Here is a 17353-nt window from a genome sequence, read left to right on the forward strand (position 1 = left end):
GACCCTGGGGCAGGTACTGATGTAAATTATTAAGTATTCTCTGTAAATCGCTGTGTAAGATGAAGGAGAAATCTAAAAAATTGTTGATAAATAAAATAAGCTCAGAATAAATGTGAGATTGTGATAATTAGTTATTAAAAGCTGTATAGTAAATTTGGGCACAGAAAATAACAGTGATTAGCAAGTCTCAAAACAGCCACAGCTTTCTTTCACTAACGAGAACATAATGTACTTACGCTGTCCCGTTCACCAGTCCAAATGGATTTTTGTCCTCTTCATCCTTAGAATATACATCGTAACAACCCGAGATGTCTTCTCTAAAGTCCTTATGTACAACACAAGAATTATTCTCTACCTTCAGCTGTCGCATGCGTGGGACTCCAAGCAGCAGGTTCTCATAGTAAATGAATGAATTTGGAGTGTGGTCTAAGGATGCGTTGTTGTACCATTTGGTCCAATAAAGGCCATCTAGTAATGGTCCCTGTGAATACTGGGAGGTAAAATGGAGATTAAGATAGTGTTACAGATCCTCATCCAGTTATCAGCTGAAACCAAGGTAATAAGAGTTATGTCACTGCTAAGTACCTACAGTATTAGAGCAGATTGTGACTCTTCTAATGAGCATTTTGGGTTGTCACCCCTAGGTGGCTCCCTTGTACAAATTATCTTTCCCTTTAATTCTATCGCTGCAAGGTGAAGCTTTGCAGAACATAAGTGTTGTCTAACAGGAATGTGTTGCGTGTGTCAAAGTATAATATTAATTACTAATTTATTTTTATTCAGAATTAAAATATTTGTCAGCACTGGTCAGTGTACGAGGCAAGCTGTAGGGTGCAGTGATCCAGGCAGGATAACCGTACAGATGCCCAGGGGTAAGTCATTGAGGGAAACTATTTCATGATCAGGAATTAGAATATGAGATAATGGCTAGCAGTGTACACAGTGCCTGCATAACGCATTGCGATGATGAAATCAAACCTATTATTAGCATCAATGACTCACAAAATCTTGGATTGAGGTATTAATGGATAGAGGTAGGTGATTATGCAGCATTCTTATGCCTATTGGTAATCCGGCACTGCTATTATACCTGTAGACAGAGTAGAGTTTATTGCAGTGAGTCTATGTTACCTTCTGATTATCTGCAATAGAAGTCAAGAGCACAAAAATAACATGGAGCCATTGCAACAAACAAACTGGTGCCCCACAAGTGGCCTTGTGGTGACATGGAGCCATCATAAGAAGCAGCAGGAGAAATTAGTTTTACTTATTTGTTTGGAAACAACAGAAAGAGGGATAATTTAGGGGGAGGTAGGGAAGAGCCGGTCCTAACCAATATGATGCCCTAGGCAAGATTTTGGCTGGTGCCTCCTAGCACCGCCGCTAGTTCCGCCTCTGACCCTGCACCCCTTTCCCAGCACCATCACCCCTCACCTATAGCAGTCCTCATTTTGGTGCTCCTACCTCCTAGATTTTAAATAGGAACAGTGCACACATTCGGCGCACACCTCAGAAAGGGGCGTGTTCTTGCTGGGAAGGGGCATAGCCACACAATAGTACCCCCAATTCAAATTACGCCTCACAGTAGTGCAACTTTATTCACATTTTATCATGCGATAGTGTCCCTTATTCACATTACATCACACAGTAATACCACTTTAGCTTATATACAGTGCATACGGAAAGTATTCACTTTTTCCACATTTTGTTATGTTACAGCCTTATTCCAAAATTGAATAAATGAATCTTTTCTCAAAATTCTATACACAATACCCCATAATTACAATGTGAAAAAAGTTATTTTGAGATTTTTGCACTTATTAAAAATAAAAAACTAAGAAATCACATGTACATAAGTATTCACAGCCTTTGCTCAATACTTTGTTGATGCACCTTTGGCAGCAATTACAGCCTCATGTCTTTTTGAATATGATGCCACAAGCTTGGCACAGTTTCGCCCATTCCTCTTTGTAGCACCTCTCAAGCTCCATCAGGTTGGATAGGAAGCGTCGGTGCACAGCCATTTTCAGATCTCTCCAGGGATGTTCAATCAGATTCAAGTCTGGGCTCTAGCTGGGCCACTCAAGGACATTCACAGAGTTGTCCTGAAGCCACTCCTTTTATATCTTGGCTGTGTGTGAAGGGTCGTTGTCCTGCTGAAAGATGAACCGTCACCCCAGTCTGAGGTCTGGAGCAGGTTTTTATCCAGGATTTCTCTGTACTTTGCTGCATTTATCTTTCCCTCTATCCTGACTAGTCTTCCAGTTCCTGCCGCTAGAATACATCCCCACAGCATGATGCTGCCACCACCATGTTTTACTGTAGGGATGGTTTTGCCTGGTGATGAGCGGTGCCTGGTTTCCTCCAAACATGATGCCTGGCATTCACACCAAAGAGCTCAATCTTTGTCTCATCAGACCAGAGAATTTTGTTTCTCATGGTCTGAGAGTCCTTCAGGTGCATTTTGGCAAACTTCAGACGGGCTGCCATGTGCTTTTTACTAAGGAGTGACTTCCGTCTGGCCACTCTACCATGCAGGCCTGATTGGTGAATTGCTGCAGAGATGGTTGTCCTTCTGGAAGGTTCTCCTCTCTCCACAGAGGAATGCTGTAGCTCTGACAGAGTGACTATCGAGTTCTTGGTCACCTCCTGACTAGGGCCCTTCTCCCCGATTGCTCAGTTTAGACGGACGTCCAGCTCTAGGAAGAGTCCAGGTGGTTCCGAACTTCTTCCATTTATGGATGATGGAGGCCACTGTGCTCATTGGGACCTTCAAAGCAGCAGATATTTTTCTGTACCCTTCCCCAGATTTGTGCCTCGAGACAATCCTGTCTTGGAGGTCTGCAGACAATTCCTTTGACTTCATGCATGGTTTGTGCTCAGACATGCACTGTCAAGTCTGGGACCTTATATAGACAGGTTTGTGCCTTTTCAAATCATGTCCAATAAGCTGAATTTACCACAGGTGGACTCCAATTAAGCTGTAGGAACATCTCAAGGATGATCAGTGGAAACAGGATGCACCTGAGCTCAATTTAGAGCTTCATGGCAAAGGCTTTGAATACTTATATACATGTAATGTCTTAGTTTTTTTATTTTTAATAAATTTGCAAAAATCTCAAAAACTTTTTTCACGTTGTCCTTATGGGGTATTGTGTGTAGAATTTTGAGGGGAAAAATTAATTTATTCAATTTTGAAATAAGGCTGTAACATAACAATTTGGAAAAAGTGAAGTGCTGTGAATATTTTCCGAATGCACTGTACGTTACTCCTCAGAGTAGTGCACCTTATTCACATTATGTCACACTGCTCTTTATTCACATTAGACCACACAGTAGTGCCCTTTCAATACGTTACGCCACACAGTAGAGCACCTTATACACATAATGCCACACATTAGTATTGCATTTATACGCATAATACAGCACAGTAATGCCCCTTACGCATATTACACACATCATTAATGTCCTTGTAAACATAATGTGCCTTGCACATTATGCCAACCTTTTGTAATGCCCTTATACACATAATGTCCTTTACACATATGCCGAACACTACTGCACAACCAACCTACCCGCACACGGCACTCACATGGCCACTAACATTGTGACCTCTGCCTCTGCTTGGATATTGATGTGTCCTCACACATCTTGCCTCAATACGCCATGCAGCAGGAGATACCTGGCGTGAGTCATCTTGCAGCTCTGCTAATGTCGGGCGCCTTTTTTTGACAAAAATGCGTCTTATTTGTATTACTATGTGACTAGGATGCATAAGCAGCTTCTGCTGATTAAAATTATATGTGGCATGCCTCTATTCTGTGTGCGACTGTGTCTGTATCTGCATACAAATGCTACATTACAGTGATTTTCAGGAATACACCTAACGTAGCATTTCATATGCAGATACAACTGCAGTCACACACAGAATATAGGCATGCCGCATATCATTTTAATCAGCAGAAGCTGCTTGTGTCCCTAGGCATACCAAATGGCCTAGGCATTTGCCTAGTTTGTCTATGCCTAGGGCTGGCTCTGAGGTGGGGGATGAATATTGCTTTATATAATACTATTACTGCACAGATACAGTACTGATGGCATAGCACTGGGCACAGTACTGATGATGGGGTAAGTGACTGCCTATGACAGGAGCTATAGCTACGTAATAATAATTTGGAACACAGTTGTGATAAGTGATGATGGTTTGAGTGGTACATATCATAATGAGCTTGTATCCCAGGTCTCTTGTGCAGTAATGCTCCTGACTATTGGAAGTGTCAAACAGTGAGTACAAGTGCTGTGAGGTCACAAGAACTGTACAGTATATCGGACATATTTCAGGGCAGATACTTTACATTGCTGATGTCGTTCGCAAGCACCCTAGTAATATTATAATGATTCACAAAATGCTCTGGGTCAGACAATGACCGAAGAAGTGCACATACTCTGTGAATCGCGTTGTGGTGAACTGCATCTGAGGTTATACATGCATTTCATCCTTGTACTGTTTTATACTTATGATTTGTTCTGATTTTGGATTATGTAAACCTGTGGCATATAACAGGTCACTATTGGGCACTGCCATAGAACTAAATGGGAGTGCTCTGATTGGTCAGAGTGTTGGCGCAGCTGTGCCTGTCATTTGTAATAGACTTTCAATGGAAGCAGTACAGCGATGTTTAGCAGGGATCTGTTTTTTTTTGCCAAGTACATGGGATGCATATAAAAACGGAAAAGGACCTTTCCCAAGGGATGTATAAATAATATATTGGTACCTGGGGGTCTGGAGGCGTGGTTATTTAATGAGGTATTTACCAATTTGGTTTGTTTCTCCTGTCTTTATTGTAGTATTTTTGTTACAGGGCCCTATCTGCTGGGGCATGCTGGCACTTGTGGTTCTTAAAGAGACAGAGTGCACTGGGAGCAATTAAAATTGGGCATGACAGGGCTAGGTGGGGCCTGTAGTGCACCAATTACAAAGGATATTAAATTATTTCACACTGATTATTAACACTACTCCCACCACTGGGTGGTAGTGCTTTTAGCACAGGCAGGTGTTCCTTGAGGGGAATGCTCTCTATGGATTCCAATCCTGTGACTGGTAGGCACCGTGGTAGGGGGGAGACCCCATTCTTAGAGTTCACCCTGCTATAGTGCCACCGACCCTGGTGGATAAAGCCCAGTGCTGGTTAGCGGAAAATAGGAGGTACTCGCCGGTCACACATATCCAACGCGTCCTCCCAATGTTTCCACTTCCAGCCTAGGCTTCAAGACCTACGACTGTTTTTTAATTCTGGGGGTCACGCCACTTCATTTATATAAATAAAAAAATTAACATTTTCACACTTATAATAAAAAAGCATGCGCAGATCTTCGAGATCTCTGCAGTACTTGTAAACGCAACGAGATAGGGGTGTAGATGGGGATGGACGGTGGGTTATTTTTCTGTATTTTGCAGTAGGAACCTGTCGTCAATCCGCGGCGATGCCCATTAGTTTGCAAACCTGCCACTTAATAAATTTACCCACCCTTCCCACAACTTTGTAAGTATTGGTCTTTTTTTATGTGTGAATTGTATTTTGTATGATTTGCAGCTCTGATTGTCAGGTCCTGATGAGTTTTGTGGTGCCTTACAGTTAAACTTCTGTATGACAATGTTGACGATGATGTGAAATAATGAAAGTATACTTTATGTCTAGACACAGTGGAATCAGTCATTAAGTACTTCTACTCACCGACCAAAAATCACTCATGCTGCCAATAGTCTGGAACGTAACTCCAGTATCAGATGACGGCGTGGACAGGAAAAGTGTGGACATCACATTTGTGTAATAGTAAGTGTTAGAGCTCGTCATCCCATATGTCACTGAAAAGACAATATATTGTGAAGTATATCTTACTTCTTATCATACAGTCATTAACAGAAAATGTGATATATATTTATTTATATCTGGATGAAAAGGCTGGAATTGTCTTGAAACGTTGATAATGGAGTAAAGTATAGTTTTTGCACATTTATAAAGTCCATGGAGTGCCGCCTTATTTTTGCATTGCAGGGCTAATAACGTTGTATTAAAATCTTGGGAAGACTTCCAGGCAGGATACTTATTTGAGTAATATATATATATATATATATATATATATTATATATATTATATATATATATGTGTGTGTGTATATATATATATATATATATATAATTTATTTATTTATTTTCAATCCAGTAGTACAGACACTCACCACTTTGCTCCTGAATAAATTTACAGGTGCATCTCAAAAGTGAGAATTAGCCGCAAGCGAAAATGGGAGCATGTCAACGTTTCGGTTCCCTCAGAACCTTTGTCAAGAGAGACCGCATCACAGCATGTATTCACCCTTAGCAGCCCATATATCTGTTTTGTAGTAAACATAATTGAACTTGATCATTATTTAGTTAGACAAAAAAGATATTATTTACCATATTCACTGGAAGCCATTACAAAGAGCACATCCTCTCTGCTGGTAAAATGCACCTCAATTTGTACAAGTGCGCTTCCATTTCCACCTTAACAGAGGGACAGAAGTGCCTGAATCGTCAGACTAAGCACAGAATGGCTGGCTGTCAGTTTAATACATTCCACCAAAGAGCACGGTGATGGTGATGGTGATGGCGATTGCAGTGGAGCAGAAGTTTGCCAGTGGGAGGCGTTGCATGAAGAGAGGGCGCTTTTTCAGCTATATGGAGAATAATGAGAATACATTTCCTGGAGTGAGTTATTGAAATGGGATAAAGGTATGGAAGTTCCATGCTGTTGTACTAAGGGGCATACAGCCATTTCCACTCTGCAGGCATAAAGTTGGCAATTACAGTATGTGCTATTGTCTCCTGGCATAAACCAACAGCATACAGTATGTTACTACTATAGCTTCCTGGCATAAACCTCAGTTTGGGTGTATATGGCTACTACAGTGATGTGCGCATTTTAGGATTTGCTCAGCTAAGCATACACAAGTAATTTGACCCTGTTTGTCGGCTCTGTTTATGCGTGCACTTATTATGTAAGATGTGTCCAACAGCACTGTAAGCTCAGAGGGGTGTAGTATGGTATGTCGGCGGCTGGGCTCCCGGCGACCAGCATTCCGGCGCCGGGAGCCCGACCGCCGGCATACCGACAGCGTGGTGAGCGCAAAGGAGCCCCTTGCGGGCTCGCTGCGCTTGCCACGCTGCGGGCACGGTGGCGCGCTACACGCGCCACGCTATTTATTCTCCCTCCAGGGGGGTCGTGGACCCCCACGAGGGAGAATATCTGTCGGTATGCCAGGTGTTGGGATTCCGGCGCCGGTATACTGTGCGCGCGGGATCCCGACATTCGGCATACTGAAGACCACCCAGCTCAGAGTGCACTTTGTACATTACCTGCACTGTTTTTTTCTTTTGTGGCTCCTTAGTAATTTAGGGGTGGATGTACAAAGCCTTGGAGAGTGATAAAGTGGTGAGTGATAAAGTAAAAGCCAATCAGTCCCTGACTGTCATGTTACTGGCTGTGTTTGAAAAATGACAATTAGGAGCTGATTAGTAAATTATGTATAATTTTCTCTAATGCTTAGTAACACTGGCTGATATATCTTGAGCCCATCAGCAGGTGTGCACCCCCGATGTGTCATTCTCAGACACAGCGCGTTGGCTGTGCAGCACAGCCGATATATATGCAGATACTGTATATCAGCGCTACTGGCTGTGTGTACAGGCAGTCCTTGCTGCAGGGAGCTGTAATCACAACTGTGCGGGACAATTCAAATGCCCGCCAGCTGGGGCTCTTGACCGACACGTCAAGCATCCGATTGGTAAGTGTGTAAATTTACCTTGATCTGACGCTCAGTCGACGCAACGGCGGGTCCACCGACGTGTCAGTCAGATTTGTACCCAGCATGTGGGGCCTATTTATCACCATCCGTATCCAAGGAATACGGATGTGAGGTGATAAAATTGCCCGAATCCGCACTGCGATAATTAATTTGATCACACGGATGTATCAATTATCGCATGGACCGTGGTCATCTTTGCTCCTGCTGGGCTGCCTGGCGCCGGATCCTGTGCGCTGCAAAACTTTAACACTTTATTGCACCGGGGGTCATAGTGCAGCATATGGAGAACCTGGTGCCCAGCAGCCCACACAGCAGCACCGATCACCGCTTCCTGGACAGGTAAGTTTTATGTTTGCCTTTTTTTTTTTTTTGTACCAGTGATCAGACTTGATCACACTGCCGTGTCCCAGGATGCAGAGAAAGCTGTGCAAAAGGCTACATATCACAGTGCTGCCCTGTGATTTTGCCAGCCTGAGCTGGCATTAATATCACAGGGCACACTGCAGTGTTTTTTTTTTTTAATTTGTTTTAGTAAATTTTGGCCATATCGTATTTCCCATTATAAGTATGGGAAATGCGATGTGGGTTACTAAAAAAAATTAAAAAGGGTTTGGAGCAGTTTTTCATGAAAAACACAATTTTTCTCCTGCAGGGTCCACAGGGTATCCACAGGATACATTTGGATATGGTTGAGCGACAGCGGATCTTGCACCAATCGGTCAAAGCTTTCTGGCCTCCCAGCATGCAGCGAGTCCGACCATATATTCCCGCCTTCTGGCTCAGGCAAATCAATTTTTTGTTTGGTGCGGCAGGAGCCGGACCATGGTCTCAAGGCTGCTGGTTTTTAGCAGCCATAAGCTTTTTTATAGTCTTACTATTTTTTCTGGGTTATCTTTCTAAACAGCGTCTTATACGTACCTTAGAAAGAGTTGCTCCAACAACTCCCTGCCGAGTCGCGACAACGATTACCCACGAGTACAGTGCTGTTTCGGCGGGCGTATGTGTCAGATAAAACTAGCAGGTTCAGCAGATGTTACCAGGCTGTGGCCGGAGCACGGGGGGAAGGTAAGGCATCGGTTCCGCTTAGAGGGGGCACACGGACACAGCCTTTTGGGGGGAGACTACCAAACACCGAGAGTGCAGCAGCGGTAGGCCTTAGGGATCATAGGCTCCAGGGGTAGCATGAGGCCGCGATCCCTAGGGTTGATGTCAGCAGTGGGGAGTCAGACGCTCCCCTAGTCGCCCCTCCCCCCCCCGGTTCATGACCAGTTTCCTCAGAGTCTCCCGCCATGAACTGAATTCCCGCTTCGGACCAAGACTCTGTGTACTAAGGGACCCAGTTGCAGCATAGGCGGCTGTGTGACTGGTGCGTCAGTGTTCACTTGGGTGTTCATGGAGCAGCGGTGTACACTTAGTGTCTGGATCCATTCAGTGTTCGCAAACGTATTGATCCATCCTGGAAGCGGGGTAAGTCTCTCTGTATCCCCCTCTCCTGAGTACGGGCTATACAGCACTAAGTCTCTATCTACCATTGAGTACAAATCGTTGGATAAGTGCATAATGCATTTGAGTTTGATAATATTACTGTGGTTTCTTTCGCTATGTGTCTGAATATGGTTAAAGCTTTTCTATAAAGTAATGCAGTAATATGTTTCTTCTACATTCTTTAACTGTATCTGTAGTTGAATATGTGCTCATATTGCTTATTATACTAATGCATAACCTGTGACTGACTGCTAGTGTGATTGCTGACTTTGCTATAAATTCTGTCAGTTTTCTCTGTTTACTCCAATCCTCAATGCTGGTGCTAAGCAGAGTGGGCTCAGATTGTATGTCACTTTAACACATTTAAAGTCATTACAGTCATAAATTGTGTATTACACTATGAAAGTGTCTGATTATTTGTCATGTCTAAGAGCGGCAAAGGTGAGGAAAATACACTCACAGCAGCACCGACATTCATATCATGTTTGTCATGTAAAGCTGGGTTAAACTCTCAGGATCTGATTCAGGATGGGTTGTGTGCAAACTGTTTTCGCTTTCACCAAGGTCTCTTGAAAAATTCAAGGCAGATGCAGGTGCAAGTTGATCCCCCGTGGGCTATGTTTGCACAGACATCCAGTATAGCTGAACGGATAACTACAACTTCTGTACCAGCGATAGGTTACACTATTAACCCTTATGTGCAACATTCCACCTGTGGTTTATCATTTCCAGCAGGGGAAGCAGTAGCCTCTCAACAGAAACAGTCTGAAAAGCAAGTGGTAAGTAAATCATTTAGACACGAACCAACATCTTCACAGTCTACACATGTTTCAGATGAGGATTCATTACACTCTGGTTCTGCATATGAGGAAGGTTTTTTTTGCACCAGCCCGTCTTTGGTAGAGACGAAGGCCAGGGCTTTGCAAGAGGCAGTTCAGAAATTGCTTCAGCCAGGAGTAATCATTCCGGTTCCTCCTACACAATGAGGACAGGGTCTCTACTCCAACCTGTTTTTAGTCCAGAAGCCGAACGGATCGTTCCTGCCCATACTCAATCTAAAAATGCTGAACAAGTACATTGGGTACCTCGGTTTCATATAGAGAACTTACGTTCTATCATTTTGGCTATGGAACCAGGGGATTTTATGGTGTCCCTGGATATACAGGATGCTTACCTACATGTTCCTAAAGCCCTGTCCCATCAGCGCTATCCTCCAACAGAATTTTCAGCTTCAGGCTCTGCCATTTGGTCTGGCCACAGCCCCAGAGTATTCACCAAAATTATGGTGATTATGGCAACTTATCTCTGCCAGCAGGGGATAAGAATATTTCAATACCTCGATGATCTTTTAATCCTGGCACAGTCTCAGGAATTGCTTCTGTGTCATTTGCAACAGACATTAGAGTTTCTGCAGAAGCACGGTTGGCTCATAAATTGGGCAAAATCGTCTTTGGTTCTGTCACAACGGATGACTCACTTGGGGGCTGTATTGGATTCGAGCCTTCAGAGAGTAATTTTACCTCTGACCAAAATAACCAAACCAGTTAATGGTCCAGGAGCTTCTACACAGTCGAAGAGTATCCATTCACGCAGCAATGTGTGTGATGGGATTAATGGTGTCAACATTTGACATGGTAAAGTATGCTCAGTTCCATTCAAGGTCTCTGCAACATTTGATCCTTACCAAGTGGAATGGTTTTCATCAGACAATAAAAACATAGACTGTGATTTTTCTTCTGGAAGTAAGGAAGTCATTAGCCTGGTGGCTTACGACAGCCCATCAGGACAAAGGGAGACCCTTTTGGATATCAGATTGGGAAATCCTGACAACAGATGCCAGCCTTCAGGGCTGGGGAGCAGTGTCAGGAAGAAATTGTTTCCAGGGGCAGTGGACCAAGGAAGAAAGTTGCCTGCCAATAAATATATTGGAACTTTGAGCCATATACATGGCATTGAATCAGGCAAAGGACTCCTTGTTATCGAAACGCGTCGGTGAAGGTAGCAGGACATATGTGGAGCTCTCGCCTGGCTGTTCATGATTACTCCTGGGGACACCTGGTTGTTTATCAGTAACAAATGCTTTTGTCTACTCTTCTGTGTAGACCATTCAGTCTGGTGATAACCCATCTTTTAGAGTTTTATGTGGAAATACATTTGTTGTACAATGCAACAGCAGTAGCGTGCCTCAACTATCAGGGAGGAACTCACAGCCAGAAAACAATGAAAGAAGTAAGTCGCACGTTAAAGTGGGCAGAACGTCATCTTCCAGCCTTGTCCGCAGTGTTCGTTCCAGGAGTCCTAAACTGGGAAGAGGATTTTCTCAGTCCGCACACCATTCATGTAAACGAATGGGCTTTACACCCGGAAGTCTTCCAGACCCTGGTCGACAGATGGGGGTTGCCAGAGATCGATCTCATGGCGTCTCGTCAGAACCACAAGGTGCCTGCATACGGATCGAGAACAAAAGATCCCAAAGCGATCTTTGTGGATGCCCTGTCAGTGAGATGGGACTTTCATCTGGCATATGTGTTTCCTCCCATCGCCCTGTTACCCAAGGTGGTGAGTAAGGTAAAACAAGGAAAAAGTGCTGTGATACTAATAGCTCCGGCTTGGCCCAGAAGACATTGGTACACAGATCTGCAGAGGATGTCGATGGATACTCCATTCCTACTATCTCAACGTCCAGATCTACTAATTCAGGGGCCTTGTCATCACAGATATCTGGATCGACTGTCTTTGACGGCGTGGCTCTTGAAACCTCCATCATGAAGTCAAGAGGATTCTCACAACAGGTAATTCAAACAATGCTTAAAGCAAGGAAACCCTCCTCAGCTCGCATTTATCACAGAATATGGCAAGCCTATATTCAATGGTGCAGTGAACGGGAACTTGACTCCAGGTCTTTCAGAGTTTCCAGAATCCTAGCATTCATTCAGGCAGGAATGGATAAAGGTTTAAGGGTGGCTTCCTTGAGAGTAAAGGTGTCGGCACTAACTGTATGGTTCCAAAAGAAAAATGCTAACCTACAGGATGTGCGCACTTTTTTTCCAGGGAATGCTGCGCATTCAACCTCCTTTTGTTCCTCCTACAGTGCCTTGGGACTTAAGTTTAGCTCTGAAGGCCCTTCAAGTTGCCCCATTTGAACCACTTAAAAGAGTGAATTTTAAATGGTTGACAGCTAAAGTTGTCTTTCTACTGGCCATAGCTTCAGCTAGAAAAGTTTCAGATTTAGGCGCATTGTTATGTCGTCCTCCATTTCTGATTTTTTATCCAGATAAAGCAGTTCTCAGAACAAGATCTGGGTATCTTCCTAAGGTGGTGTCTAAATTCCACCTTAACGAAGAAATTGCAGTCTCGGCTTTCCAATAGCCGGACCTCTCTGCGGGAGATGCATCATTAAGGATCTACGTAGATCATACCAGTGCTATCAGAAAGATAGATTCTCTCTTTGTTCTCTACGGATTTCACAAGAGAGGATGACCTGCTGATAAGCAGACACTGGTGAGGTGGCTTCGGATGACGATTTTGAAAGCATATTCTCAGGCTGATCTCCCGGTTCCGGATAATGTCTCTGTTCACTCTACTCGTAAGGTAGGTCCATTATGGGCAGCACAACGTGGTGCTTCAGCAGAACAGATATTTAAGGCAACCACATGGGCTTCCATTAACACATTCATTAGATATTATGGCGTAGATACCTTTGCCTCTCAGGAGGCTGAATTCAGGCAAAGGATCCTCCTGTCTAATCAGGAGCGTCCCTACCACTAAATTGCTTTAGGGCATCCCAATGTATCCTGTGGATACCCTGTGGGCCCTGCAGGAGAAATATACGTTATGGTAATGGTATTTCTCCTAAGTCCACAGGTTCCACAGGGATCCCACCCTGACGCACCTGATTTGAGGATCTTTTTACTCACTAACCTCTTCCCTCTTGTACGGAAGGGTGTGCATGTGTGTTTTTCTCGCATGATTAGGGCTCTACATGATGCGCCTAACTTAAGCTTTGGAAAACAACTGATTTGCCTGAACCAGGAGGCGGGGATATATGGACGGGCCCGCTGCATGCTGGGAGGCCAGAAAGCTTTGACCGATTGGTGCAAGATCCGCTGTCGCTCAACCATATCCTAGTGTATCCTGTGGAACCTGTGGACTGAGGAGAAATACCGTTATCAACGGTAAGTTCTTACCATAATGTATATTTTCACATTATTTTAGTAAAAATGTTAATAAATAGGCCTCTTAGCCTCTACCACCTCTGATGGGAGGCTATTCCACTTAAACACTACACTTTCTGTGAAGTAATTTTTCCTCAAATTTCCCCTGAACCTACCTCCCTCCAGTTTCAGTGCATGTCCCCATGTTCTAATACTTCTCTTCCTTTGAAGAAAATTTCCTTCCTGGACTTTAAAACCCTTGATATATTTGGAAGTTTCTATCATGTCCCCCCTTTCCCTTCTCTTCTCCAAACTATACATATTGAGATTTGTAAGTTTTGTGATGTAGGCCATGCACCATTTTAGTTGCTCTTCTTTGTGCAGTCTCTAATTTATTAATATCCTTCTGAAGATATGGTTTCCTGAATTGAACACAGTGTTCTAGATGAGGCCGTACCAATTACCTATACTGTACAGTGGCATTATTACTTCTTTCTTTCTGCTGCAGATTCCTCTCCCTATGCAACCAAACATCTGACTAGTCTTCCTCCGAGATGTAACTAGACTTTTTGGTGCCCTGTACCCTGATCCTGCATAAAAACTATGAACACTATATGAAACTACTGGTACTTTGTAAAATTAAAAAAAAATCAACATTGCAATTGAGCAGATCTATGTAGTGTGCAGCCAGGGTTGGACTGGCCCACAGGGGAAGCCACCGATGGGCCCTACTCAGAGCCGGCCCTAACCAATATGATGCCCTAGGCAAGATTTTGGCTGGTGCCCCCTAGCACCACCGCTGGTTCCGCCTCTGACCTTGCACCTCTTTCCCAGCACCATCACCCCTCACCCATAGCAGTCCTTATTTTGGTGTTTGTACCCCCTATATTTTAAATACAGTAGGAACAGTTCGCACATTTGACGCACAGCCCAAAAAGGGGTGTGTTTTTGCTGGTAAGGGTCATGGCCACACAATAGTAACCCCAATTCCAATTACACCACACAGTACTGCAACTTTATTCACATTTTATCATGCGATAGTGTCCATAATTCATATTACATCCCACAATAGTTTCACTTTACCTTATAAACGTTACTCCTCACAGTAGAGCCCCTTATTCACATTACATCACACCCTATTGCTCTTTATTCACATTAGAGGACACAGTAGTGCCCTTTCTATACACAATGCCACATAGAGCACCTTATACACATAATGCCACACATTAGTGATGCATTTATACATATAATTCCACACAGTAATGCCCCTTAGACATATGAGACACATTATTAATGTCCTTATAAACATAATGTGCCTTACACATTATGACAACCTTTATTAATGCCCTTTTACACATAATGTCCCTTACACATATGCCGCACATTATTAATACCCTTATACACATAATGACACACATAGTGCCCTCTACACATTTGCTACACATTATTAATGCCCCTATACACATAATGACACACATACAGTAGTACCCTGTTACACATATGCTGCACATTATTAATGCCCTTATACTCATAATGACACACATAGTGCCCCTTTACACATATGTTGCACATTATTAATGCATTTTTACATGACACACATATTGCTCCTTACACATTTTCCGAACATTACTGCACAACCAACCCACTCACATGCACACAGCACTCACACTGCCACTAACACTGTGACCTCTGCCTCTGCTTGGATACAGATGTGTCCTCATAAATCTTGCCTCAATGCTAACGTCGGGCACCTTTTTTTAATAAAAATGCATCTAATTTGCATTGCTATGTGGCTAGGATGCACAAGCAGCTTCTGCTGATTAAAATGATATACAGCATGCCTATATACTGTGTGAGACTGTGGCTGTATCTGCATGTGAAATGCTACACACAGAATATAGGCATGCCGCATATCATTTTAATCAGCAGAAGCTGCTGATGCCCCTAGGCATATCAAATGTCCTAGGCAATTGCCTAGTTTGCCTATGGCCGGCTCTGGCCCTACTGCATGGGGGCCCACCCCCTCCTCTAGGGATCAGATTCCAGACTGTGCTGTTACTAATCTAGTACATTATCTTGCATGCACTACAGTATTTACTGTATATACTTATCTAGGGGACCAACTCTTGCAAAATGGTTAGGCAAACCAGTGTGGTGGCTTGGCACACCCCCTCTCGAGACTGGCCACAGCACTAAACATGGGCCCCTACCACTGCATTCCCCCGGTAGGCCCTACATGCCCCAGTCCGACACTGTGTGCAGCTACACATCCAATCTCTTTCAGCCACACACTACATAGATCTGCTCAGCCGCAATTTTTTTCACAAAGTACAAGGTAAGCGTCAAATAGCTAGACTTCTCTAGCTTAGAATTATCTACATTTCTATGCATGGGCAGACAGCTCAGTGAATAGTTTGTATGACTGCAATGCCACTGGCAATGGGTTTGAATCCAGGGTATGTCAGCATCTAGAATGTAGTAAAGGACAGTGTAACTGAATAACAAAGAAATCTCAAGTTGAGTTTATAAATGTTGTATAGGTATTAGCGACAGAATGAGTCAGGGTAGGAGACAGCGCAGTCAGGAGATGCTGGGCTTCAAAATGGGAGAAGCTGCAAATTAAAGTAATTCAAATATATAATTAACAAGTGGTGCCAAGAGTGCCTCCTACCCTGCAGCACTATGGGCCTAATTCAGATCTGATCGCTAGGCAGCGATTTTTGCAGTCCTGTGATCAGATAGTCGCCGCCTACAGGGGGAGTGTATTTTCGCTGTGCAAGTGTGCGATTGCATGTGTAGCACAGGGCAGCACTGCGATATGCAGGCTTTTGCACAGCTTTCTCTGCCCCCTGGCAGAGAAAGCTGTGCATGACCTAACCACTGTGATCAGCTCTGTGTGTCCGATGGACACACAAGCTGATCACTAGTTAAAAAAAATATATCATACTTACCAGTGCCAGAAGCTGGGGATCGGTGCTCCCGTGAGCGCTACCGGGCACAGGCTCCTCCATGTGCTGTGACCCCTGCGCAGTAAAGTGATGCTGCAAAGTGGCAGCTCACTTTACAGCATCGGGGGTCACAGCACAGAAGCAGGATCCGGCCCTGGCAGCCTCCTGGAGCAGTGGACACCGGCTCCTGTGACTGGTAAGTATAAATCCGGGGGGCTCTTTTGCAGTGTGGGGGTAGTCACGACCGGGGGGAGGATCCTGGCAGCGGTAGCAACACGGACAGTGGCGCATGCGCAGCTGGTCATCAGGGTATGTTTTTGTTTTTTTTACGAAAAATACCCCGATGATGCTGCTTTCTCGCAAGCTCTGTCCCTGCATGCGATAACTGATACATCCATCCAAAGTACTCAATTATCGCAGTGCGAGTTTGGCCGATATTAGCACCTGTCACCCGCATCATCAGATGCGAATGGTGATAAATCGGCCCTTTAGTCACTTGAAATAGTGACTCCTAATTCCCTTTCCTCCTCAGTAGTTTGCATTATACTGTAGTACCCGTGATATTATATTTAGCCTTTCGGTTTTTGAGACCCAAGTGCATGATTAGCAACTGTAGTTGCCTGGATTTTGACCATTTTTTCAAGTCTACCTAGGTCATCAATCATTTGTTTTACCCTTCCTGGTGTGTCTACCCTGTTGCATATCTTTGTATCATCTGCAAAAAGGCATACTTTCCCTTCAATACCATCTCTCCACTTTTTCTTTCCAAGCTTTGATAAATACCCACATAGGGGGTCATTCCGAGCTGATCGCTCGCTAGCTACTTTTTGCAGCTCTGTGATCAGATAGTCGCCGCCTATAGGGGAGTGTATTTTCGCTTTGTAAGTGTGCGAATGCCTGTGCAGCCGAGCTCTGCAAAAA

General features: G+C 43.9%; 1 protein-coding gene across 1 annotated transcript in view; it reads right to left on the reverse strand.

The window, feature by feature from the left end:
- The window catches only part of PKD2L1 (polycystin 2 like 1, transient receptor potential cation channel), a 154294-nt gene that overhangs the window by 61400 nt on the left and 75541 nt on the right, over positions 1–17353 (reverse strand). Inside the window, exons 3-4 of the mRNA XM_063961605.1 lie at positions 5736–5866; positions 237–490 (exon numbers count right to left, since the gene is read on the reverse strand). Coding sequence (XP_063817675.1) covers positions 237–490; positions 5736–5866 — 385 coding nt within the window. The remainder of the gene's footprint in view (positions 1–236; positions 491–5735; positions 5867–17353) is intronic.

The sequence above is a fragment of the Pseudophryne corroboree genome, chromosome 3 (genome assembly GCF_028390025.1).
Source record: "Pseudophryne corroboree isolate aPseCor3 chromosome 3, aPseCor3.hap2, whole genome shotgun sequence".
NCBI classification, from domain to species: domain Eukaryota; kingdom Metazoa; phylum Chordata; class Amphibia; order Anura; family Myobatrachidae; genus Pseudophryne; species Pseudophryne corroboree.